Here is a 23,961-nt window from a genome sequence, read left to right as displayed (position 1 = left end):
AAAAGTAGGCTCGTGTTTATTTTGCTGCTCTTTTGAGATTATGGATGTCTCCTCGTGTTTGGTGGAGGAGTTCTGGATCTATGATGCTTTGTGGAGACATCATCTGTTATTTCAGGATAATTGGTGGTTCTGTTTCTTCTCCTGGATCCTGCTGCTACAGCAGTTTAATACTGGAACAATTACCGCTCAAAGTATTGCCGATATATTTATAAAAATTGCGAAGCCGTGTCGCCTTCATGTGGCAACTTAAAATGCGTAATAGGATTATTTTTAATGCTGTCGACCAGCCGGTTTGATGGCTGGCTTTCATGATCACAGCGTGATGTCGGGTTGCTTTTCTCCAAAAGTTGATTCTGGCGTGAGTTTTCTCTGCAGGGCCGCTTCTTCTTTTTTTCGGCGTCCTCAACGGTCCACAGCGCCAAAGCCTAAACGCAATACCCACAGTCAAATTAATGGGAGGACCGGTGTTTTCACAGCGATACTCGATTTTGTCTGAATGCTGTTTCGGTTAAAGGGATAGTGCAACATTTTGGGAAATGTGCTCCTTTTGCTTTTTGTCTCTTACAGTAAATATGAAGCTGCAGACTAGCTTAGCACAAAGGCTGGAAACTGTGACACCATTAGTCCTGATTTGTCCCGAGGTAACAACATGACTGCTACCTCTCTTAAAGTTCACAAACATTACAGCTGGCTGTCTTTATGCTTAGCTAAGCTAACCAGCTGCTGGGAGTAGCTTCATATTTACATTTACAGACATGAGAGAGGCATCAATCCTCGTATCTAACCCTCAGCAAGACGGCAAATAAGAATATTTCTTAAAGGGACAGTTCACCCAGACAGTTTTCCTCTTACCTGTACTGCTGTTTATCCATCTAGATTATTTCAGTGGGAGTTGCCAAATTTTGGAGATGTCTGCTTTCTCTCAATATAATGGAACTAGATGGCAAAAAAATACTACAAATAGTCAACAGGCTAGCTTAACTAAGCTAGTTAATGTTGCAGCTCAGCCGAGGAGGATGACGTTAACGTTTACATCCTCTGCTGACGAGGAACAAGCCTCTTGTCCATGAGTAGATACACGCCTCCATCTGCGTGGTGATGCAGAAAGAAAATAGCTCCCACATGAAACAACAATGTCTGTGAGCAGTTTCTGGAAAGAGACATTGATGGGTTTTTTTTGGCGCCATCTAGTTTGAGAGAAGGCTGAAATCTTTACAGCCGATATCTCCAAAACTCACACTAAACAATGTAGATGCATAAATAGCACGACAGTTAAGAGGAAAAAAATATGGTTTTTATGGTGAAATTTCTCTTAAATTGAGATTATCCACTCAGAAAAGGGGAAAACAAGGGACAAGTTAAAGACCCCACATGTGTGATTAATAACACAAACACAGGAAAGAATAGCCCGGACTTCAGTTTGGGTATTATTATGGGTATTTATTAAGCAATCTCTTCAACCACAGTCATGTTTATGGATCGAATAGGCCTCAGATGTGAGAGGAATGCAGCTCTTAAAAACAAAAAAAAAACAAAACAAAAAAATCCCTAATGAGATTAATTTAAAACAAAAACACCATAGCCTTATATACAAGTGGATGGGGTGGGCATGTGCAAGAGGTGCATGGGGGTTTCAGGGGGTGTGTATGATGATGGGTCGGTACAACAGGAAGATTTCTGAAGGTGGAGGGGAGGAAAGAGGAGAGGGTGGGGGGCTGGCTTTAGTACATGTAGCCTTTGGAGTAGGGCTGGGGGCCCATGTTTTGGGGGGCTTGTTCGGCGGTGTAGGGCACCCCCTCGTCCAGGTGGGAAAGCGGCACCGTGTCCTCCTCGTTGACGTAGCGCTCGAACTCGGCCTTCAGGCTGGGCCGCTGATTGTCGGGGAAGGCCAGGGAGATGAGGGCCTCGGGCTCACACACAAACTTGTAAACGTAGCGCTCCCCTGCCACCTGGAGAGAGACGGAGCGGCTTGAGTCATGCAGGAATGTGTGCGGAAAAACACAGTCAACTGTTTTTTTCCAGGTGTGCAGACTTAAAATTTTCCTATTTGAGTCTTGCAGCAGGAAGACAATGTAAATGTCTATAGTGGAAAATCTCCCGTTTGAGTTTATCCTTCTTTAACATAAATATAACGATATCCAGATTTTTCACTCCCTAATATCGGCATCTGCCCCCCAAAATCGTGTATCTGTCAGGCTCTGCTGCAGACTGTCCAGACCAAAATCTCTTAATTACCAGCTTAGACTTTGTAAACTGTAGTAAAAACCCTTTTGTGTCGTGCTACAGAAAGATCAACACCAGCCACTGGGATTATTTACAACCTGGCAACCCCAAATTAATTCTTATTAATGGCTCAAAACTGATTTATAAGTAAAAGTAATTAGTTACGACTTATAAATATTACTCTACTATGGACAATATATGACGTTTTGGAGACAATAGACTAATATCTGGAAATAGGGACACTTTAACATGAAAAAAGGTGCTTTTTAGTACCTTCTGCATGATTCCCTTCTCGTAGTAGTAGCGCAGAGAGCGGCTGAGCTTGTCGTAGTTCATGGCTGGACGGTTCTTCTGCATGCCCCACAGCCTGGCAACCTGAGGAGGAGGAGGAGGAGGAGGAGGAGGAGGAGGAAGGGAGAGGATGGCAGAAGAGGAAATGGTTGCGGTTACACTTCTCGAACAGTTCAGCTTCGTTGAGCTTTATTTAAATGTGACTGATTATTTTCATGCTTCAGATTATTGCCTTCCTCAAATGACACGTCAACAGAAGAGAAGAGAATCACTCGTGTCAGCAGTTCTCTCTTCCTGAAGTTCGTATTCCCAAAAAAAAAAAATCATAATCAGACACAGTTGTTTGTATTTCCACGCCGTGGCCACTAGGGGTCCTCGGCGGCAAGTCAAAGCCCTCCCCTCCTCGGTCTTTAACTCAACAGCGTCAACATGCCAAGACCAGGGCGAGTCCCCACATGTGGATTCACTTCCTTTTTATGTAACCCATTACCACTTGAATGCAACCAGAGTCCCACAGTGTTCGCAGTGAAATAGGAGTCATGGCTGCTTGTCAGAGGCAGGCCATGAAATACACTCGCAGCCCCAAAATTGAACCCTCAGCTGACGAGGGACCGCTAACTCTGATGGAAAATTAGTGTCTCACAACGACCCCACGCAGGCAGACAGGGGTGGGGGAGTAAATCAAATCATTTTCGCAACAGTGAGCGATCTTTGTGTTGACAAACATCTGAGCCGGTGGAAGAAGCTGTAAAGCCTGAGGGGTGGAGGGGGGGAGGGGGAGAGACGCCGAGATTCATGACTCAGGAAGAGACAGGTTGTGTCCCACAGTGGCCATCAAGCCAGCAGCCCTGTTTGATCTCTGAGTGCGCTCTCAGCTCTAATTGCTCTTGTAAAAACTCTCAGCCCATTCATTTTTAATGTACAGTAAAAAGATAATGGAAAACACAGTATAGAGCCGCCCGTATTAGGACCCACCTAAATGGACGCTGTCTGTGGCGTCCAGTCAAACTTTCAGACTTAAACATCGCAGAAATGTCTCGACTGGAGAAACGTGAGGAGGTGAGAGAGGGGTGGTGTTGGATGATTCTCTGAAGGCGCTCGTCCTTCATTTATCAATCCAGTGTTTCACGTGTTGAATAATGAATGGGGAGGACTAATGGAAGATGGGTCAGAGAATAGACCTGCGAGGGAGAATCTCACTTCGGATCGCTCTAATCTAAAAGGTAGCGCCTTCAAACGCCCGCTAACATAAATTCATTCCGAGAATAACTCCTGTGTCGTCCTTATCAGATTTATATTAACATCGTGATCCCTATCAACAGTTCTCCACTATCTGTGGATAAAGGCCGTACAGTAATACCAGTTAAAAATAGTGCCGATGCATTTTTAAATGCCATCTCTTTAAGTCGAACTTTTAAGGAGGGGATATCACAACCGTTTTAATGGAAAGAAGCCAAGAGAACCTGGAGATGCCCTTTAATAGTCAATACTGAGCAAGAGGTTCACACCCAACAAACCGGAGCCGAGCGCCTGAAGACCTTACGAATATTATCGTCTCCAACATTCATTTTTCTGATTTCTGATCCTTACTTTTCTCCTTGTCTTCTTTGTTTGCCAATAAAATAAATTGATTTTAAAAATGCTCTACTCTGGATCTGATGCAGCAATGTGCAACCTGCACATTGTTGTTTATTAATTTAGATTTTAATTTGTTCTTCTTGTATTTTTTATCATTTTGGTATTTTATTTCATATCTTCCATGTAAAACACTTTGTACTTTGGTTTGATAAGTGCTTGATAAATAAAGATTATTGTTATTATTTGTTTTTTCTTTCCTCTGTGACAGTAAACTGAACATCTTGTTTAGGACAAAACATTTTTCACTGAAAAAAACAGTTGAAATAAAACGTCTGAAAGCAGGCATGATCGTGACCATATTTGCTTGTTTCAGCCTATCAAACTGTCTTTGCGTGCTACAGTGTTTGAGCTGTAAACCCAAATTCAAGCATCCAAACATCCCTACAGATGATGTCACAGCCTCTACACTGGTCCCACATCTGTGAATGTTCTTGGTTCATCATGATACAGTGAAAGATCTGCGTTAAACACTCTGATTAATGCACTTTTCCGCCCAAATGAAATCACAAAAACTGCCTTTAAGATATGTTGTCTGAAAAGGAAAAAAAAAACAACACTGTTTGACAAAAGGGTTTTCAGACGTACCTCTTCGGGCTCGATGAGTTTGAACTCCATGCCGCGGCCGGTCCACGCGATGAAGTGGGCGTTGCCGGGGTCGTCCAGCAGGGCCACCAGGAACTGCCAGAGCTGCAGAGAGCCGCGGCGCTGGTAAGGTGTGCCCTCGCGAAAAACTCCACCACCCTCCTGCTTCACCTCACCTGGACCGAGGAGGAAACAAGATTGGAGTTAATGGTGCAGTTTAAAAACATCTGTGGTTCTCCGGCTGCTCCGTGGTTTACCACATGATGTATTTTCGGCACGTTAATCTGCATCAGCACATTTAGATTCAATCATCGCATTACGGTCTAAAATGGGTCTTATATTACATGTACAAACAAGGAAATTTTGACTTGGGAAGTATCTGGATTGTAGTGCAGCCAGTACATCTAATCTTGATGTTTCATGTTTGCAAACTGACGTAAACTGAATCAAATGCTCATTAACTACAGCTTATCAAGTGCAGCACTAAAGTGGCAGCAGTGTGTTTAGTGGAGACAGAAATGGGAACATTTTGAGGGACATTTTAGTGCATTAAGGTCATAGATATTTAGAAACAACAAGATTCATACTGATTACTAATACTGGATGAAGCATTGTAGGGAAGAGGATAAGGCCACTGAGGGCTCTGACTTTTTTTCCAGCAATTGACTTTTTCTCTCATGATTCTGACTTTACTTCTTAAAATTCTGACTTCATTTATTAAAATTCTGACTTTATTTCTGACTTTTTCCTGAAAATTCTTACTTTTTTTCTTAAAATTCTGACTTTTTTTTCTTAAAATTCTGACTTTTTTTCTTAAAATTCTGATTTTATTTTTTAAAATTCTGACTTTTTCCTGAAAATTCTGACTTTTTTTCTTAAAATTCTGATTTTATTTCTTAAAATTCTGACTTTTTCCTGAAAATTCTGACTTTTTTTCTTAAAATTCTGACTTTTTTTCTTAAAATTCTGATTTTATTTCTTAAAATTCTGACTTTTCCCTAAAAATTCTGACTTTTTTTCTTAAAATTCGGATTTTATTTCTTAAAATTGACTTTTTTTTCTTAAAATTCTGACTTTTCTTAAAATTCTGATTTTATTTCTTAAAATTCTGATTTTATTTCTTAAAATTCTGACTTTTTCTTAAAAATTCTGACTTTTTTTCTTAAAATTCGGATTTTATTTCTTAAAATTCTGACTCTTTTTTCTTAAAATTCTGACTTTTTATTTAAAATTCTGACTTTTCTTTCTTAAAATTCTGATTTTATTTCTTAAAATTCTGACTTTTCCTGAAAATTCTGACTTTATTTCTTAAAATTCTGACTTCATTTCTTAAAATTTTGACTTTTTCCTTAAAATTCTGACTTTTCTTCTTAAAATTCTGACTTTAAACTTAGAATTCTGAAAAAAACTAAACAAGTCAGAGCTGATTTTTTGTTTTTGTTTTTGTTTTTGTTTTTGCAGTGGCCCTTATCCTCCTCTGTAGCAATGTGTAAATGAACATGGATTCCTGTTTCGTTCTCAGTTGTTTACCGGTTACTGGATATGTTGTACACAAGTGTAGGAACATGAGACGCTCAGCTAACTAATCTCTCAGTGTTTCTTGCACACTTCACTGGTTCAACCAGTGCTGACACCCTCAGGCTCTCCACTCAATCTCCTTTAGCATCAATCACTAACACCAGCAGCACCATGGGAAACGGTCTATCTCTGCCCTCGCTGTGACAGAGGAGCCCTACATCGTGTGTGCGGAGAAACCAAACCCAATTACTAAGCTCCAAAAACACCCATGTACCTCTCACGTTGTTGTAAGAAGTCAGGTGAGGTATAGAGATTGGAGTGGGTCACTGTATGGCTAGTGTTTCCCTCCTGTACCTGCTGTCATCCATCTAACAGCTTGAGAACAAGCGGTTCGGGGTGTGCAAATGAAATTGTGTGTGAATGTAGAGGGATTATGGGTACAGCAGGCTCACCTTCGAATTTCTCTGGAACCACGCGGGAGTCATTTTCAAAAAGATAGCCTGGGAGACAAAGGGAGACTTGTGTTAGACTTTCAAGGACCTTGATCTCAGCACAGCTAGGTGGCTCATTTGGGATCTGTGCCAGGTGTTGAATTCCACCCCAACAAAAAAAAACAAGGATATATTCACATATCGAGTCCCAATAATTGTTGACTTAAAGTAGACTAGAGCTCTTCAGTTACATTTTATTTTGGAAACATCTGAAAAGGACTAGTGCACTTGTTATTGGGAGCAAAGACTCAAAACATCTTTGAAACCTTTAGGAGTCATTTTAAAGCTCTCATGCACTGAACATTCGTGGTGAATAAGAATCTGAATGACCCAAAATGGTGCAACAAACAATGAGAGTGAAGGGAAAGATTGTTTTCCTTTCTTTCTCGGGGAAATAAGAGTGCTTTTTCCACAAGTTATGTTTATTCAAGGATTCTTGAGGCAGGGGTGAGGCGAGAGCCCCTGCCAATGGAAACATAGACACACCGTTGGTTAGCCAATGGAAACACGGACACTCTGCGCCGGTTAGCCAATGACCGCAGAGCTCTAACCAGCAATAGATACAGCACTGGAGAGGAGGAGGCTGGACAAAGTGACATCGTTTCGATTCCTTCTACTGAATACCAACTATGTTTTGGTAGAAAACGAAGGTTATCACAATAAAAGTCAAACAGGAAATGAAAAAAAAACCCATTACCTTCACTGCTGTGCTGGGGGTTTGGGTAGCCCTCGCTGTGGTGGTACATAGAGGGACATCCAGGCACATCTGCAAGAGCAACACAAACAGCTACAGGTCAAAGGTTTGCCCTGAAAATGTGTCTTTGTGGCCAAAAATGTGCTCTGTCAACCATCAATTAAAGGAACAGTTCGCCCAAAAATAAAAATTCATTCATTATCAACAGTTAGGTGAAGGTTCGTCGTCCACAAAACAGATCTGGAGCGTTAAATGCTGCAACACTGTTCTGCTGTGAAGCTCCAGAAATGTTTTGTGGACTACGAAACCTCACCCGCATTTCCATCAGCATGAGGGTGAGGAGACTACGAATGAGTGGGCGAACTGTTCCTTTCAAGTGGCAGAAGAATGATGGCTGAAGAGTTAAATCTGATCATCAAGTTCGAGTCAATAAAAACCCAAACATTCTGCTTACTCAGCCGGTATCAGCTTGAGAAAGTGTGTGTGTGTGTGTGTTATATAGGATATTTTGCAAGGACAAACGCTGCATTTATCATATCGCTTCTCTTGTCTCTGCTGGTATTTTTAGGCCGTGAGCAAGCACCTTCACCAGACCAGAAAAGTGGTACAGTATACAGTGTCTGCACTTTATCTGGGCACATCATTGACTGACTCAAATACTGTAGATGCATTCGCTGAAATAGATCTTACAGTACGTCCCTCTTCATAAAAACCCCTCGAGCAAAAATTCCCTGCAAGTCGAAACACTTGTACAAGCTCATTTGTGTGATAATGAGTTCAGCTATCTGAGGAGTGTTTTGTGCTCTACATCCTGTGACTGCCCTGTTCACCTTTGTGTATGTTTTTCTTGTGTATTAAAAAAAAACAGGCGTGTCCCCAGACTATTCTACTTGTGTTGGTTTGTCTTTTTAAACCGTCTGTCAACTGTATGAACGAGACAAGCGAGAGCACAAAAAACTGAAAGGTGCAGCTCGTTGCCTCCGGCTCTGGCCGTGACTCACTCCCGGGGAATGCAGCTGCAGCACCGCCACTGCGATAAGATGCCATTGGGGAAAATCAAACCCTCCATTCTGGGGCAGCAGCACTCGATCATACTGTAAATAATACGTCTGCCCAGAGATGGCAGGCTCCCACCAGGGAGCGATGGGTAGATTGGGTGTGAGAGCACCGGGGTTAATTGTGTACCGAGTGGCATGACCATTTTGTGTCTTTCATGCGACACAATAGCAGTGATTAAGCTCTGGAACGCCAATTTGTATGTGAAACTAGGGAGCCTCCTTCTCAAGCCTGCTTTTAAAAAGGAGACGGTAGACTTAGGGCATTTGGCGCCCATTGTTCACATTAAAAAGAAAAACACAGGTGTTGTTGTCTTAACACGCCATTCACTTCAATACACATCTTTTGTACGCTCCATTACCTGCCTCCCATTATGACTCTACAGTCTGAGACCGGTTTTCTTTCAGTTAAATGACCATAAATGACTGGCATTATAAATCATCAGCAGATAAACAACAGTCACTGCAGACAATGTGGCCGTGTAGCTGCCTGAAAGGAACAAAACCTTTACTGTGTCTGCAAATTAAAGATATGTTACAGAACACAGAGTCTTTATGCCTGAGTAAAAAAAACTGTCTTCGTTTTCATGACTGAATAAACTGAATACAATTATGAAATTGTGTTGTCCTTTAAGGTCAGTTTGTCTACTTTGCTTATATGTGGCGGACCCTGCCACCTTTCTTGCTTCTGTGTGTGTTCTGGGGACCTTATTGTCCTATGAGGACAGCTTGTTTATTTAGTGATGGAAAAAAACATTTCTGATTTTGTTTTATTGCCTCATTAGATTGTAAAATTTAAAATTCTGAGTTTAAATGTCTACATAGTGTCCCTTTAAAGACTACCTGAAATCACATCAACATTTTTCTTTTTAAAGCAGTTTTATTTATTTATTTCATCGCCTAATTACATCGTTCTTTTAATGCAAGGAGATCTAATCGTTAAAGGAGCAGTTCACCCAATTATCTATTATCTAGTTTTAGTCAACAAAACAATTCTTGATCTCCTAAACAACTGAAGTAGATGGAGACATGTTTTAAAACTTCTACTACTCCCACTGTAGTGACAGCTGTGCCGACCACGTCACTACTGAGGACTGAGGTTTGTATGCGAATGTATGCAAGTTGGAGCTCTTGCATCCACGTCAGAAGGTACTAAAGCTTTTAGCTTAGCGGCTACAGTGAAGATTTGGGATTTCAAAAGGGTGTAAATAAAATCTTTTCAAATTCATTTTGGATCTCAGGGTTTCCAGAGACTTGGACTACACCAGACGAGCTCTATGGACCATGAAAATGAGACTAATGAACTGTGTTTTGCTGTAAAGCTCCAGAAATATTTTGTGGACTACGATACTTCACCCAGCTTTTCATCAGCATGAGGTCGAGTAGCTGATGACTGAATTTCTGTTTTTCCGATAAAATGTTCCTTTAAGAGAGGATAAAAACTTCTCCAGGCAGATTCATTTGACAACCGCGTTTCCAAATTTGAGTCTCCTGTCATTTATTATCTCGGGAAAAGTGTGATGTCTTGTATAACTGTCTACTAAAGAACGATAAACTCTGATCTTTAATGTCTCTGCAGTCGGTCAAACTCGTATCAGAGGAACCTCTCTGAGGAAACCACGCCAAATCCAACTTTCTCCTCCTCCCAGAAAAACATCCTTTGGTACTTTCCCCCCTTCTTTCTGTCTCAAGGTTGTGCGATTCCTTGTCAGTGTTACATCCTGTCTCCTTATCGAAGGTGCAAGAATAAAAACATAAGAGAGTGAGAGGAATTAGGTCGCTGTTGAAGCATGAAGTAAGCTGGTTTCAGCGCTGGAAGGCATAGCGATGTGGGACCGGTGGGAAACTCAACAATAGCTTCTCTGCTTTAATCCTGCAGCAGCTTCAGCGCAGGTGAACGAGGACACAACGTATGTGGAGTGTTAAATTTCTCACTCCTTGTTTTTAAATTGAGAGAGGCAGGCAGAGGAGCTGGTTTCTGTACTCTCCAGTGGTAAAGCTTGTTGTTAAAGTGCCTGAGCTGACTACCCCACCCGTGCCCCCCCACCCACCAGTCCTACCACTCCCTCCCCCCCTCTCACCCCTCTCCCAAAGCCCAGCCAGTGAAAGGTTCGGGTTACTGCGGCCACGCTCATTTTTCCATTATGAGTTCATCTGCCTGCAGAAAAAGGAAGCCGCTGGTGCAACCTGAAACCCTGGAGCACTCCACCGGGGACTCTAGTCTTTCCAGTGCCCTCCATTTTCTCAATGAAATTCCTCTGCCTCTCTCTCACAGAGAGCGGTGGAGGGAGGGAGGGAGGGAGGGTAAGGAAGGAGGGAGGAGTGTAGCTGCCGCAGAAAAAAAAAATACTTTTTTTCCTTTTCTTTGCAAAGTGTCAGGGAGTTGAAAGGAGGAGTTTTGGAGGCGGGAGGGAGTCGTGTAGGAGTGTAGATACAGTGAAGAAGTTTGTTTGCCTTTTGGACATTTTGTTCTTGAGTGAGCTGTGCACACTGGGGAGGCTTTGTCTCCAAAATGAGGCTGATTTAGATGTCAAATAACCTTTATAAATCATCACAACCAGTGTTCAGATTCTAGTGTCAGTTCACAGGCACAATTTGTATTTACTACATTCCCTTAAAGGTGCAGTGTGAAGGATTTAGGCCGATCTATTGACATAAATGGAACATATTTATGTTTCCATTAGTGTTTAATTACCTTAATCATGTGTTTTTGGTACCATCCACCCTATTGTAGCCATTTTTGTACAGTAGCCCAGAACAGACATAACATTTTTAATCAGTCTTTTGTTAATTGATAAAGTGTTTGGTACGGAGGCCCTGAGGGGCAAGTGCAGATTTTTTTTCTTTTGATCCATTTTTTATAAAATGTTTTCTCGCCCTTGTTTATGAATTGAGACCTGGTGGAAAACAAGTTCTGCCTGATAAACTTTCTAAGTTCCTTAATTTTTTTTTTTCCCCATTGTGAAAACCTGAGTGGGAAAAAAAAATCAGAATTTTTTTGAAAAAAAAAGTCAGGAGAAATCTTTTTAAGTTACAAAAAATCGAAATATGTTTTTGAAAAAAAAAACTTTTCAGATAAAAAAAAAAAAACTTTTTCAGGAGATTTTCTTTTGCAAGAGTGATGCCAAGTGAAAATAAAAAAAATTCAGGAGGAAAAAAAACAAATGTTCTGATTTTTTTTTCATTTGGTGTTAAAAACGAAAAAAAAAAAAATCTCCTGAAAATTTTTTTTTTTCTTCCACATTTTTCACGAATGAAAAAAAAAAAGTGATGGAAGATTTTCCTTAGCAATTTTTTTGCTAGGAAAAATCCTCCGCCCCCACCTCCACCCCCTGGCCCTCCACTGCCGCCATGTCCCGCTGGGGCAGATTTTCTTTTGCAAGTGTGAAACCAAGTGAAAACAAAAAATTTCAGGAGGAGGAAAAAAAATTCCTGATTTTTTTTCCACTTGGTTTCACACATTCTCAATATTCAGGTTCCCAAGTAAAAAAATAACGATTTACAGGAGGGGGAAAAAACTTTTTTTTTTTTCATATGTGAAAAAGTGTGAAAAGAAAATTTCAGGAGGAGGAAAAAAATGTCTGATTTTTTTTCAGGGGAAGAATTTTTTTCGTGTTTAACACAAGAAAAATAATTCTCCTGGAAAAAAAAATGTCCTTCCATATTTTTCACAAAAGGAAAAAAAAAACCTGAAAAATCAGAATTTTTTGAAAACAAAAAGTTTTGGCAGGAGAAAATATTTATTTTTATGTTATTAAAAAAAATCTAAAAATGTTAATTCCTGAACATTTTTTGCAAGTGTGAAACAGAGTAAAAATAAAAAATTTCAAGAGGAGGAAAAAAATGTCCTGAAATTTTTTTCATTTGGTGTTAACACGAAAAAAAATGTCCTGAAAAAATGTTTTTTCTTCCACGTTTTTCACAAATAGAAAAATAAATTAAGGAACTTTAAAAGATTTTTCCTGCGATCGTTTTTTTTTCTGACCAGTTCTCAAGTCATAAACACAAAAGTTATGATTATTTAGATCAGACAGAACAGAAATGGATCACCAAGAGCATCGTCACTATTTTCTGATATTTCATACTCTCAATAATAAATACATATATCGACACTAGTCTGCATTACTCACCAGGCTCGTAGGTGTAGTCTGTGGGCTCCTGCTTGACCATCATGTGAGCTGGTGGGAACCTGTGTTGATGCGGGTGTGAGTGTGGATGCGGGTGGGGGTGGGGGTGAGGGTGAGGGTGGGGGTGAGATCCATGCCCCTGTCCGTGTCCGTGTCCGTGTCCTGGTCCACTCCCGTGCCCGGACCCTGCCATGTGAGCCACCCGCTCGTACAACGGGTCCAGGTATTCTTGCTTAAAGCTCTGCTGCAGGTAGGGCATGCAGGGGTCAGAGTGCTGCCGATGATAACCACCTCCACCACCGCCGCCGCCTCCACCACCTCCGCCCCCTGGGCCTCCGCCCCCGCCGGCTCCAGCTCCACTGCCGCCATGTCCCGCTGGGGCAGATGGCATGCGCTGAAAGGCCTGCGCCTGTGGTGGGAACTGGGGGCACATGGGGTCTCCTGAAGGGCCCTGATACCTGGTACTGAGAAATGAGAAACAGCAGCTCATTTCAGGATCTCATTTTTTCTGCAGATATCTTAGTTTCAAAAAGATTGAGCTTTTGTTTTTGTTTATTCAGTTTGTGACATCCGTGTCTAGAAAAATATACATGTTAGCGTACGTTAGCTCGCTTACTCAACAGGGGCTAGAAATTGGCCCTGTTGCTAGGTTGTTGCTAAGGTGCACCATACTTACTGATGGAGTAATTTAGGTTTGATTACATAGGAGACTACAGACATGACTATGTTTTCCAGTTATTAGTCAGAACCCAAAGTATTCCACCATATGAATACATTTTGATTAAATCTTTTATTTTGTCTTGATTCTTTATATGTATTGTTTTGTGATATCACACTCGAGGTTGAGCTTTACAGTCATTACTGGCACGACGAGGACCTCCGTCATCACCATCACGCCTCTAACGACGGCAAAGCACACCCTCCTGTGTAATTGCAAAAATGTCACGGATGTGGTTAAAACGTCAATCAGAGCCGGTGTGTCACCTGGTGTTGATGGGGTAGCTGTTGCTGGGCAGTGGCTGGGAGGTGGCAGCGGGGTTCATGTAGCCAGCGTCGGGCCGTCCGGCCGTGGCAGGTTTTGGGGAGTAATGCTGCTGCATGGGAGACATGGGGGTCCCTGGGCAGGAGCTCTTGGCCCCGCCTGCAGCCCTTTTCTGCTCATAGGCACTGGAAAAAACATGAACACACTCATGAGGACATGCATATATGCACATGTTAAGACACGGTTGTACTGGGGAGGGGTCCTAGTTTTAGTATTTGTTTTCAGTCAATACAACAAACAACTAATGGTGGGGGGTTTGCTGGTCAATAGCATGTGGTCAGTGTTTCAGCTGAGCCGACATGACAGCTGATCAGTGCTGGGTCATTGGACATGGATAACCTCTGTTATTGAGAATGGTCAAATAAAGTCATTACTGTTTTGTTTGTTCTGCCCTCGGTAACAAAAGGATGCCAGTAAATATGCAGAGAAACAATAAATCAGCCAATTACAGTTAAGAAATGCTCCAAATAAGAGCTTAGAAAAAGCCTAAAGGAAGCCTGGTGCAGAGGAGGAAATGACACGGCTCTTATTTGCTCTTATTTGCTCTTATCTAAACCAAAATTGAGAGAAGATGAGAAACCAAAGAGTGCATGTCATGCTTTTAGCTGGTTTTGGTTTAATTTGTTCAGAGATATCCGACTCTGAGACTTTTGCCGCCACTTGTTTTGTTCTTGGTGCTCACAGCGTTGTGTAATGACCTTACTATGGAGAACTTACTACACTCAAAATAATTGGCCTAAAACACTGACTTCAAATATTTTAATCACGTTTCATCTAATTCTACTTCATAGTGAAGATGCTCATCACAACTTCCCACATTTCTTAGACAACAACAGTCCAAAACACAAAGACATTGATAAATAATGATATAAAACAGAGGAACATTTTTTATTGTTAAATTAGCTAAACTACGGAAGCCCTGAGACGCAAGTGAATCATTTTTTTTTTTTTCCCGGTGATCCATTTTCCAAGTCTGATCTAAATTGTTTTCTCTTCTGTGTTTATGACGTGAGGAAAAAAAATTGCTAAGAAAATCTTTGCTAGAATTTTTTTATTTTTTTTATTTGTGTTTAACACCGAATGAAAAAAAATTCAGGAACTTTTTTTTCCCAACTGAATTTTTTTTATTTTAACTTGGTTTCCCCCTTTAAAAGAAAATCTCCTTAAAAAGATTTTTTTTTACTCTGTTTCACACATGAAAAAAAACGTTTTTTTGTCAACTTGATTTTTGAAATGTGTGAGATGAGGTGATTTTTTTTCCGGATGTAATTTTTTTTAATAACATACAAAAACACAAAAGACACTTTTTTTTTTGCAGTGTCAGTGTGAACAGATTAAATAACTTAATGAATGCAGATAATTAATGTCGCTTGAAAAGGATTTTTATGGGATAATTTTTCTGAATTCGTTAATTTTCTTCTCCTTCAGTGAGAAGAAAGAAACATTTTCTTTCTCCTGAAAATGTTTTTTTTTTTCACAAATTAATTTTTTTTTCCTCCTGAAAAAAAAAGGAAAAAAAAAAAATTCACTGTTTGACACATGAAAACTTTTCTCTGAATTTTTTTTTCACGTTTTCACGGATGGAAAAAATGAAGGAACTTCAAGAAAACTGTTTTTTGGATCGCCAAGAAAAAAATGTCTCCGCTTGTCCTTCAGGGCTTCCGTACTAAAGTCAATGTTTTAGGCATAATTGAGGAAATAGTATCTCTGAAAAAAACTGCAGAACTGTTTCTGGAAAGATGTTGATCAATGCTGTGAGCAACACAACCAATATCACATTAACCTTCATGTATTGGGTTTGAGGCAAAATGTCAAAAACCTGTAACAAAACCAAGACTGGAAACTAAAGTAGAGTAAGAAAATGTTGGGTTTTATTGTGGTAATTTTTAGGGTTTAGGGACTGTGAGGCCAACAACATAAACTACCACAGAACATATACTTATCCCTCCTGTTAAAGGTATACCTGGCATAAAGGCACTGCTCTCCACTGGGGTAGCTGAAGCTCTGCTTGTGGCTACAGGACTGGCTGGGGTCGGAGCCCGGGCTCTGCGGTTCCTTCTTGATAGTGACTGGAGGGCTGTGAAATGCCACCGCTACAAGAGACAGTAAACAGAAAACAGAGATGAGGGTTGGCACACGCACACGGCGGGGATTTGTATATTCTCTTCTCACTCAGCCCTGCCCCGATACTACCGTCATTAAGCTCAAAGACAAAAGCAAATACTTCTGTCTGCACAGGAATCTCTTTTACGTGCCAGCCAAAATGCTCAAGCGACTGTCAGCTGCAAAACACAGGGGCGGCAGACAGACACGTATAAACACACACCGACGCGCACACAAACACACACGCTCACACACGACTGCATTCCTGCAGTCATTTGGAAGCCCAAAGTGTCCTCGCCCACTTTTCTTCACTCTTCCAGACACAACAGCAGCCAAAACTTCCTCTGTCAAAGTCGAGCTCAAAGCTAAACAACTGTACGGGCCAGAGAGATGTCTGTGGGCTGATGAAAGCGAATGTCACACCTCCGTTAGAACAGCGTATACACTGAATGTCGGCATTCTTTCCTATTGGTATCCAGATGTTGGCGAATCGCTCGGAGGCTTTGCTTTGCGCAGGAGGGTAACAGTAAAACAAAAGGACAGAGGGCGATAACCTGACAGAGCCACATTTTCCCTTCATATTTAGTACAATTCCTTTTCCCAAAACAACCACCAACCCTCCTGCACGGCGAACTGTCCATCAAGCAGGACTGCTGCAGGGGACCTTTGCCTCGACGGCCACAGAAACCACCCAAAGTGGAGCTTCAAACTGTGCCGAGGGCTTGTGTTTATTATGTGAGGGGAGGTTTTCACCCGGAGAACTGTACAGGATGTTTTTCTGGTCCCGACAGGGTAAACAGCAGCAGCTGTGCACTTCCAGCTGGGGAGGCCTGTATTTATGTGTGTGCAACGAGTGCGAGAGTGCGCATTTGAGTGTGTGTATTAGGAATCTCGGCCGGTCTGCATCTCCGCGTGCGCTCGTGAATGTGTGTGTGTGTGTGTGTGTGTGTGTGTGCAGTGGGTGTGGAGCTGACGGAGCAGGCCACACTGAAAGCTCAGCCCAGGTAATTACATACCGCCGTCCATTCACAAAAAAAAGGAGGAGAAGAAGAAGAAATGTCTGGCTGCCTGAATAAGGCCAGAGAAGGCTGCTCCAACAAAAGGCGAGAGAGACAGAAAGTGAAAAAAAAAAACAAGGAGGAAGAATAGAGCGGACGAAAAGTGAGAAAAGATTACAGTGACGTAAAAACCACAAACAGCCTTGAGGATCTGCGGCGATGCTCGACTTGGCTGGAAGTAGTTGTTTAAAACTCTTCTTCTTGAAATAAAAAGGAAAGATTTAAAAGGATTTCTTCTTCAGAAAGATGCATTTTCATTGTCTGCTTTTCATTTATTGAGGTAAAAACGACTTTCTTGCTCCCCAAATGCAAGGATTTGTGTTTTTTTTCCTGATTTAAATGGTTGCAAACGTTTTATTTCGAGTTGTTAGTCAGACAAAACAAGCTAATTTACGATGTCAGCTTGGGAAATTGCAATGGGCATCGCTAACATGCTGATGTTAAGCTGTTTACCGCGCTCGCCATTTTAGTCTCGGGTGCCAACATCTGCCGTAATCTGATTTGTTGGTCAGACATAACAAGCAAATTTGAGACATCACTTTGGATTCTGGGAGATTCTTAAGGGCTTTTTTTCATTTCCATTCATTTTCTGACTATTTGTAAACTTAACATTTCAACACAGAGTATGTCATGAGACAATGAAAACAAAAGACGTAGTCCGATGATGTCGTGAAGCGGTGTGAGATCATGGGAATTGTTGTCTTCGTTGTTGAACAGCGACTACTGTAGATTAAAATCTGATGCTGTGACTCAGGCAGAGATGTTCACGGGTGAGGTAATGTTTCAAAAGTTTCATTCGTGTTGCGTTTAGGCTCCTCGGTTCACTTCCTTCCTCACTGTCTGACTTGTTATCTGATGTCCTCCCAGATGTTAAAGCGAAATAAAACACACCGTTACCTTTAGTAAAAATCCAGATTTTTCTGGGTTTGAACATTGTAAGAAACATTTGGGGAAACTCAACAAAACATAACAAAGGTCGAGCTGGTTTTAGACATTTTAATCCAGATTTCTTGCGTATTACATCTTTAATAAGTCGTTGGGACATTTTTAACTGTTGCATTTTTGTTGTATGACTCTGAGATCAAGCAGCTTTGGTGTGTCGTAATTCACGAACATCCAAGTGAACTCGTGTGCTAAATAAAGAGCTCAAACAGGATTCTTGTGGTTTTTTATGCTTTTCAAAAATGTTGAAACGCTTCCTGTTGCTGTTCAAATGTTTATTTCGCTTGAACCTGTTTGCCTGTGACCGAAAAAACAGAAACATGTTTAAACTGATGAACCGAGCCCGAACAATCAAAACGGCGCTGCTCATCATAATAACCTTCCTATTTTTGGTCTGTAGTCACTCTCCCATGGCAGGCAGGCAGGTGAGGAAGTGTTGGCTTTAGCGGAGGATCAACAGGATTAGAGAGCATTTACCCAGATTTCCCAGACAGACGCGATGGGATTCCAGCCTCCTCTAAGTCTCCGACAGCTCGTCTGCTGGTACACAGAGGGTGGCACATGACTGCCGCTCTAATAATACTAGTGTGTTTGTCTATTGACATTCCCCCCCCTTTCTCTGCTATGGTCATGAACTGCAAACAATCCTCAGAGTGTACATAAGTCCACTCGCAGCGCAGCCAAGTAGAGCCACTAATGCGATTGGCAGGAATATCGCCCTTGATGTGGCTCTCGGTTTTATGAGGATGTTCCATTTCAGAAAAGTCCGGCCTGGGAACGGCGTCAGCTGTAGATGTAGAGGTCTGCGTATGCACGTGTGTGTGTGTGTGAGTGTGTGTGTTTGAGCCATTTGTGTGTGACCTTTCTGGATTATTAATTAATCTTGTAAATGAGCATCAGAAAAGCTTTTTGCGCTCGTGTGTTTGCCAGCGATTGTTCTTGCCGTTTTGTTGCATCTCACGCATTTTCAATTAGATAGAGCTGGTTAACGTTCCGATTAAGGATTCACCAGTTTATAAAAGCTGAGGATCAAGGGGCTAAAGAGGAAAATTGGAAAACTCAACGTACTTTGATCCTGAGATTCTGAACAGCTTTATGAATTTGATTAAATTATTAAACAAATTTGAACAGGACTCGTCTTAACCCATGCAAGCAGCGTGCTCACAATGCGTCGACGTTTAGCAGGTTTCATGTTTACCATGTTCACCATGGAAACACCAGAGTTATTACAATTCATCCTGAGGAGGGCATGAATGTCTGAAGCAAGTTTCATGGCAGTCTGTCCAAAAGTCAACATCGTGGTGGTGCTGAAGGAAAAGTCAGAGGATCGCAAACATCATCTGGGAACCGTGAATATCTTTACGAAACGGTGTTTCACTAGAGGAATTAAAAGGTTGACCTGCTAGTGGTGCCGAATGATGAGTCAGGGGATCGACAAAGTCATTAGGGTTCAACCTCATGGTGGTGCTAAGGGAACAGTCAGAGGATCACCAAGTTCATTAAGATGCATCATCTGCGTCAAATGTAATGGAAATCCATCCGACTGTCAACCTCATGTTGATAAAGGAAGTCAGAGGATCGGCAACATCATTTAGAAATATCATCTTGGAACGATGACCAATGCATTCAGTAAATGATCAGTGTTTATATCTGTCAGGTGAATGTTTACTAGATTAATTTCAACATTGTCCTGCTATTGACGCTACATAAAAAGTCAGGAGATCACCAAAGTTGTTGAGGTATTTGAGTCCGACAAAGGCGATGGACAGACAGTGCCTTTTTCTTAAACCCGCTAGCGTGACTGAAAACATCATTTCGGGATTAATCTAACATCCAGTTCCAAGAATAGTCCTCAAATTAAAACAAACTCTGGTCCCCACCAACTATTACACACTCTGTGCCGTATTACAGTAAATCTCCCTGTCCAAATGATGTCAAATTTGCTGCTAAAGTTTATAAGGTGGTGGCAGTCTTGTAAACGGATCCAGGGAGAGTTATGTTCTTCAGGTTCCCTTCTCTTCCTGCTTTTATTTGGGGCAATATGACCTCCTCTAACCGCTTTGTTAAATGTTACATCACCCTTTCACAGAGATCCTCATATTTCATTGTTTCTTCGGGGAGGGGGTCAGTTCATGAACTGTGGAGAACCTGAAAGGTGTTTAGAAGTGAAAAGACAGATACAGTACACAATAGCTGTTGCCTTTTAAAACAGACAATTTTGAGATAGCGCAGGAGCGTGTACGCCAAAGTATGTATGAACCCTGGCAGATTCCCAGCACCTCCTAAACTGATAAGGTCAAAGGGTTCTTCCTCGCTCCTAACCTGTCGTATCCCCTCCTTCCTTATTTTGTGTTTTTCTTCACCATCTCCCATTCAATCCCCATTCTGAGGTCTAGGTATAGAGATGACCCGCAGCTAAAGGCAGGGCGGAGAACCGACTTTTACATATGTAAATGTTGTCTCTTAGAGGGGGAGGATGCAGGGTGAAAGGTGATGGTCATGGTTGAGTGCTTTAGGAAGTAGAGGGATCATTACATGGGGGGGGGGTCCCATTCAACAGACGCCCACCACAAACAAATCGCAGGAGCGGGGATGACACCCCCTCCACCCCGAGCACACTCACACATACTCTTTCTACACAATGGGCCCCTCAGCTGAGCCATACGGAGGTGGTGTGAACATGTCGGGAAACACTATTGGGTCCCGACGGGATTCCTGAAAAACAAATCGCGCCGACAGAGATTTACTACAGCAGGTTGTGCGAAAACATATTGAGATTGATCAATTCACTTTACAACATATTGAGGCCTTCGATTGGAGACGAAAGAGACGAAATCAGGGGATTCAACTCTCATGTATGGCTTTTTAACGAGACCTCGCCATGAACTCCCCCATCTTATTTCAGACGGAGTATTTCCTACCATTAAAGGCCCTAGAGTAGGGAAATCCAATCTGAAGACAGCCGCGGATCTGGAGAGTCTTACACTGGATGTTTATGTGCGACTTGGCCAAGTCTTAAGCCTCTGGAAGTCTGCAGCCCATGACAGCCTCGCTCACAATAACTCATTGGACATCAGCCCCTGTGTCAAACAGGGTGACTGGATCTTGCTAAACCGAAGAACATGTGAGCGTAACGTAAATACTCGCTCAGTGGGTCCAATCATACAAACACGATTTAAAGTCGTACTCTTAGGAGGAAACATCTCAGGGCCGTCTGGAGATCTGGTTCTTATCTCACACGATATGCATTGTACTGTACATGTGGCGGTGCGAGCGGCACGAGGCCTCGCCGTGCTGCAGTGCAGGCTGAGAAAGCGTGAGAGGCTACACCTGGTTCTCTCCCCGCATGTGGCGAAGGATCAATAAAAACAAGGATGGCAATTATACCACAATGGTTTTAAAAGGTTAAAAAGGAAGCTATTGATTCACATGGGTTGCAAATGACATTAGTTGCTTAGCTGAAGACATGGCTCCATTGTGGTGAGAGGGCGGCGTAATGGGGAAAAGCAACAGTGTAATTTTAAAGTATTTGACTGTCAACACATGCATTATAAGTAAGATATAACCTATACTTTGACTGTAATTTTAAAGTTCTGCACGCAGTATGTTTTGCTTTCTCAGACCAAGTTTGGATGCTTTTTATAAGTTGTTTTAAGGGCACCAAACATTTAGATGAAAATAAAAGGCTGACAGCGCAGCGTCACATTTTCTGAGCTTCACAACAAGTCGAACTGTGCGACACAATGGAGACGAGTAAAAGGCTGAAAGCAAACGGATCAACGGGAGGAGGTTTTAATGCATCATTTTATACCTTTACAGGTTGATTTTACCTCCAACATCACTGGCATACCTTGTAATGAGATCAATACAATCAATAAATCCTAAAAAATACTACATTCAGGATTAAAATCAAACAAGCAGAAGTTGCTGTTGCTCCTCCATGATGCTAACTTCTTCACATTGTGAAGATGTTGGTTCATCAAATATGATATTTTTCAACAATAGGAAACAACTAGTCAGAAAGCAGCGGCTACATTTAGCCTTTTGGCTAAGGCTAGTAATATTCAACACTTCGTTTTATTTATTTTGTCAGCTTAAGTTTCTGTGTACTTTGCAGAGTCAGATCATAAAGTAATATCATGATGTATTTTGCCGACCAGCAGTTTGCTAGGCTTGTTAAAATCATCTCCAGCTTTACATTATTGACTTTTAGACATGAGTGCATCAATAATTGTAACAGAGTCTTCTGACATGGGCCAGTCTGCGTAATGAGTACTTTTACAGATGATACGCGTTTGCCTTTTGACTCGAGCTCATTCACGTACGAAGGAATTTCATGTATTTGTATGCAAGTTACAAACAAACTTGACTTCTAACACCGGTGTGAATTCCTGTTTTATGGCATGAATGTCACAAAAGTCATGTTTGAGTCTAGACTCTGCGTTGACTAAATATTTATTTACTGTGTTTTGTCTTTGTAGGTTGCAGTTGAGTGGAAAAATCCCGAGAAAGAGGGAGAGTGAAGGGGAAGCGAGGCGAGGCGGTACAATATGATCCAGACCGTTTCGACTGCAGATTGTATCCAGTCATTCCACTGGTGCATGGAAACATGTGCTGGACATGTGTGTGTGTGTGTGTGTGTGTGTGTGTGTGTGTGTGTGTGTGTGTGTGTGTGTGTGCCTCTCAGGTCACTGCACAATCAGGAAGACACACAGAAACAGAGAGAGAGAGAGAAAAGCAGCCTGGCCAGCACTGACAAACTCATCCTCCATCCTCTCTGAGAGCCAACAGGCCCGAGAGTGGCTTCGGTATCTGTCTGCTCAGGGAGCCCAGGAGTGTTGGATCCATTAGTGTTTGCTCTATCTGATTTACAGGTCGCCCTCTCTCATCTGATAATGGTTCAGGCTCCTTGAATATTTAAAGAATGGTTGTCAGATACCTGCCAAACAAGCCTAACGAGATTGATGGAAAGTACAATGGTATCAGCGAGACACACGATTGGCCGGGACAGCCCTGTGGCGCTTCTCGCAAATTGGATTTGTTTTGCGTGGGCCGTTAAAACGTTTTTTTTTTTGATGCATCATGTTGTGTTGGCCAACAGGATGTAGATGTTGAATGACACCCATCATGAGAAAGGCAGCAGCACGGTGAATTTCTGCAAACATCAAGGTTTCACTTCCCTTTTGTCAACTGGAAATAGGGTGCAGTGTCTGTCTGAAGTGATGAGAATGTTCTCGTTTGAACGGGAACACTCGGCTTTATTTCTCAGAATAGTCGCTGCACTTTCAGCCTTGAATCCTGTCAATGAACTTGATATCAGTCATCATCTGTCTGACATTCAGCCAGAACGGTATACTTTCACAACCCTAACACTGAAAAGGAGAAAAAACACTCAAAATATGATTATATACTTCATATTTCCTCGCTCTTGCTCGCGCCAGGGGGATCACAATTTCAATCGGTCAACGCTCTGACGTCTCGCGTTTTCCCTATTGTCCACTTCACTTTCAATTGTGCCGCGTGGGCTTTTTATAAATGGCCATTGACCAGTCATAAATCTCACCGCTCCATTGCTGTTTAGTGGACCCGATACAATACATCCCTGTCCCGGGACATGTGCAGCGAGAGGGACAGCCCGTCACAGGCGAGGCCTGGATGTAATTAATCTGGCACAATATTGACTCCTCACTCTCAATCCCTCAGCCCCCAATATAGCTGTCCCCTCTTAATGTTTAATGCAGCGATCGATTCACCCCCACACTGTTACTGAAATGATATAATGAGCTCCCACTGCCCACCAGGGTACCACGGATGTGAGGAGGAGGAGAGGGGGGGGGAGTGTGTATGTGCTGTGCTTCATTTGTTTGTTCGCCTATGTGGCCATGCGTGCCTGTACGCGCGTTTCCAGCCGCTGTTTCCAGGCAAACGCGGTCTTATCAGAAGGAGATAAGACGCAGAGCGGGCCGGACACCTTGCTGGGAATTATCAGCGCACATGCCACATCCACAGTTCCTCCTGCTCTTCTCGCAACACCCCTCCCTCCTTCACCCTTCCCGATCGGGATCTCGACGGCGATGCACACGGCACGTTTGACCCCCTCTTACCCCTCTCCTTCCCCTATCTGCCTCCATGCTGATTTATCTGCGCTTTATCTTTATCAAGGCATCCATCAACCCTCTCCATCTCCTCCTACTCCT

The 23,961-nt window shown here is 42.2% G+C and overlaps 1 protein-coding gene across 1 annotated transcript in view; it reads right to left on the bottom strand.

Moving 5' to 3' along the window:
• Positions 1-1,428: 1,428 nt before the first annotated feature.
• etv4 (ETS variant transcription factor 4) overlaps positions 1,429-23,961 on the bottom strand; it is a 39,080-nt gene continuing 16,547 nt past the window's right edge. Inside the window, exons 5-12 of the mRNA XM_084342282.1 lie at positions 15,625-15,754; positions 13,604-13,786; positions 12,623-13,083; positions 7,441-7,509; positions 6,705-6,752; positions 4,738-4,910; positions 2,497-2,598; positions 1,429-1,949 (exon numbers count right to left, since the gene is read on the bottom strand). Of these exons, the coding sequence (XP_084198408.1) occupies positions 1,722-1,949; positions 2,497-2,598; positions 4,738-4,910; positions 6,705-6,752; positions 7,441-7,509; positions 12,623-13,083; positions 13,604-13,786; positions 15,625-15,754 (1,394 nt within the window). The 3' untranslated portion in view covers positions 1,429-1,721. The remainder of the gene's footprint in view (positions 1,950-2,496; positions 2,599-4,737; positions 4,911-6,704; positions 6,753-7,440; positions 7,510-12,622; positions 13,084-13,603; positions 13,787-15,624; positions 15,755-23,961) is intronic.

The sequence above is a fragment of the Pagrus pagrus genome, assembly GCF_965226575.1.
Source record: "Pagrus pagrus genome assembly, chromosome: 21".
Classification (NCBI taxonomy): domain Eukaryota; kingdom Metazoa; phylum Chordata; class Actinopteri; order Spariformes; family Sparidae; genus Pagrus; species Pagrus pagrus.
The sequence above is the reverse complement of the archived record's forward strand: the minus strand, read 5'-3'. Positions and strand labels throughout refer to the sequence as shown.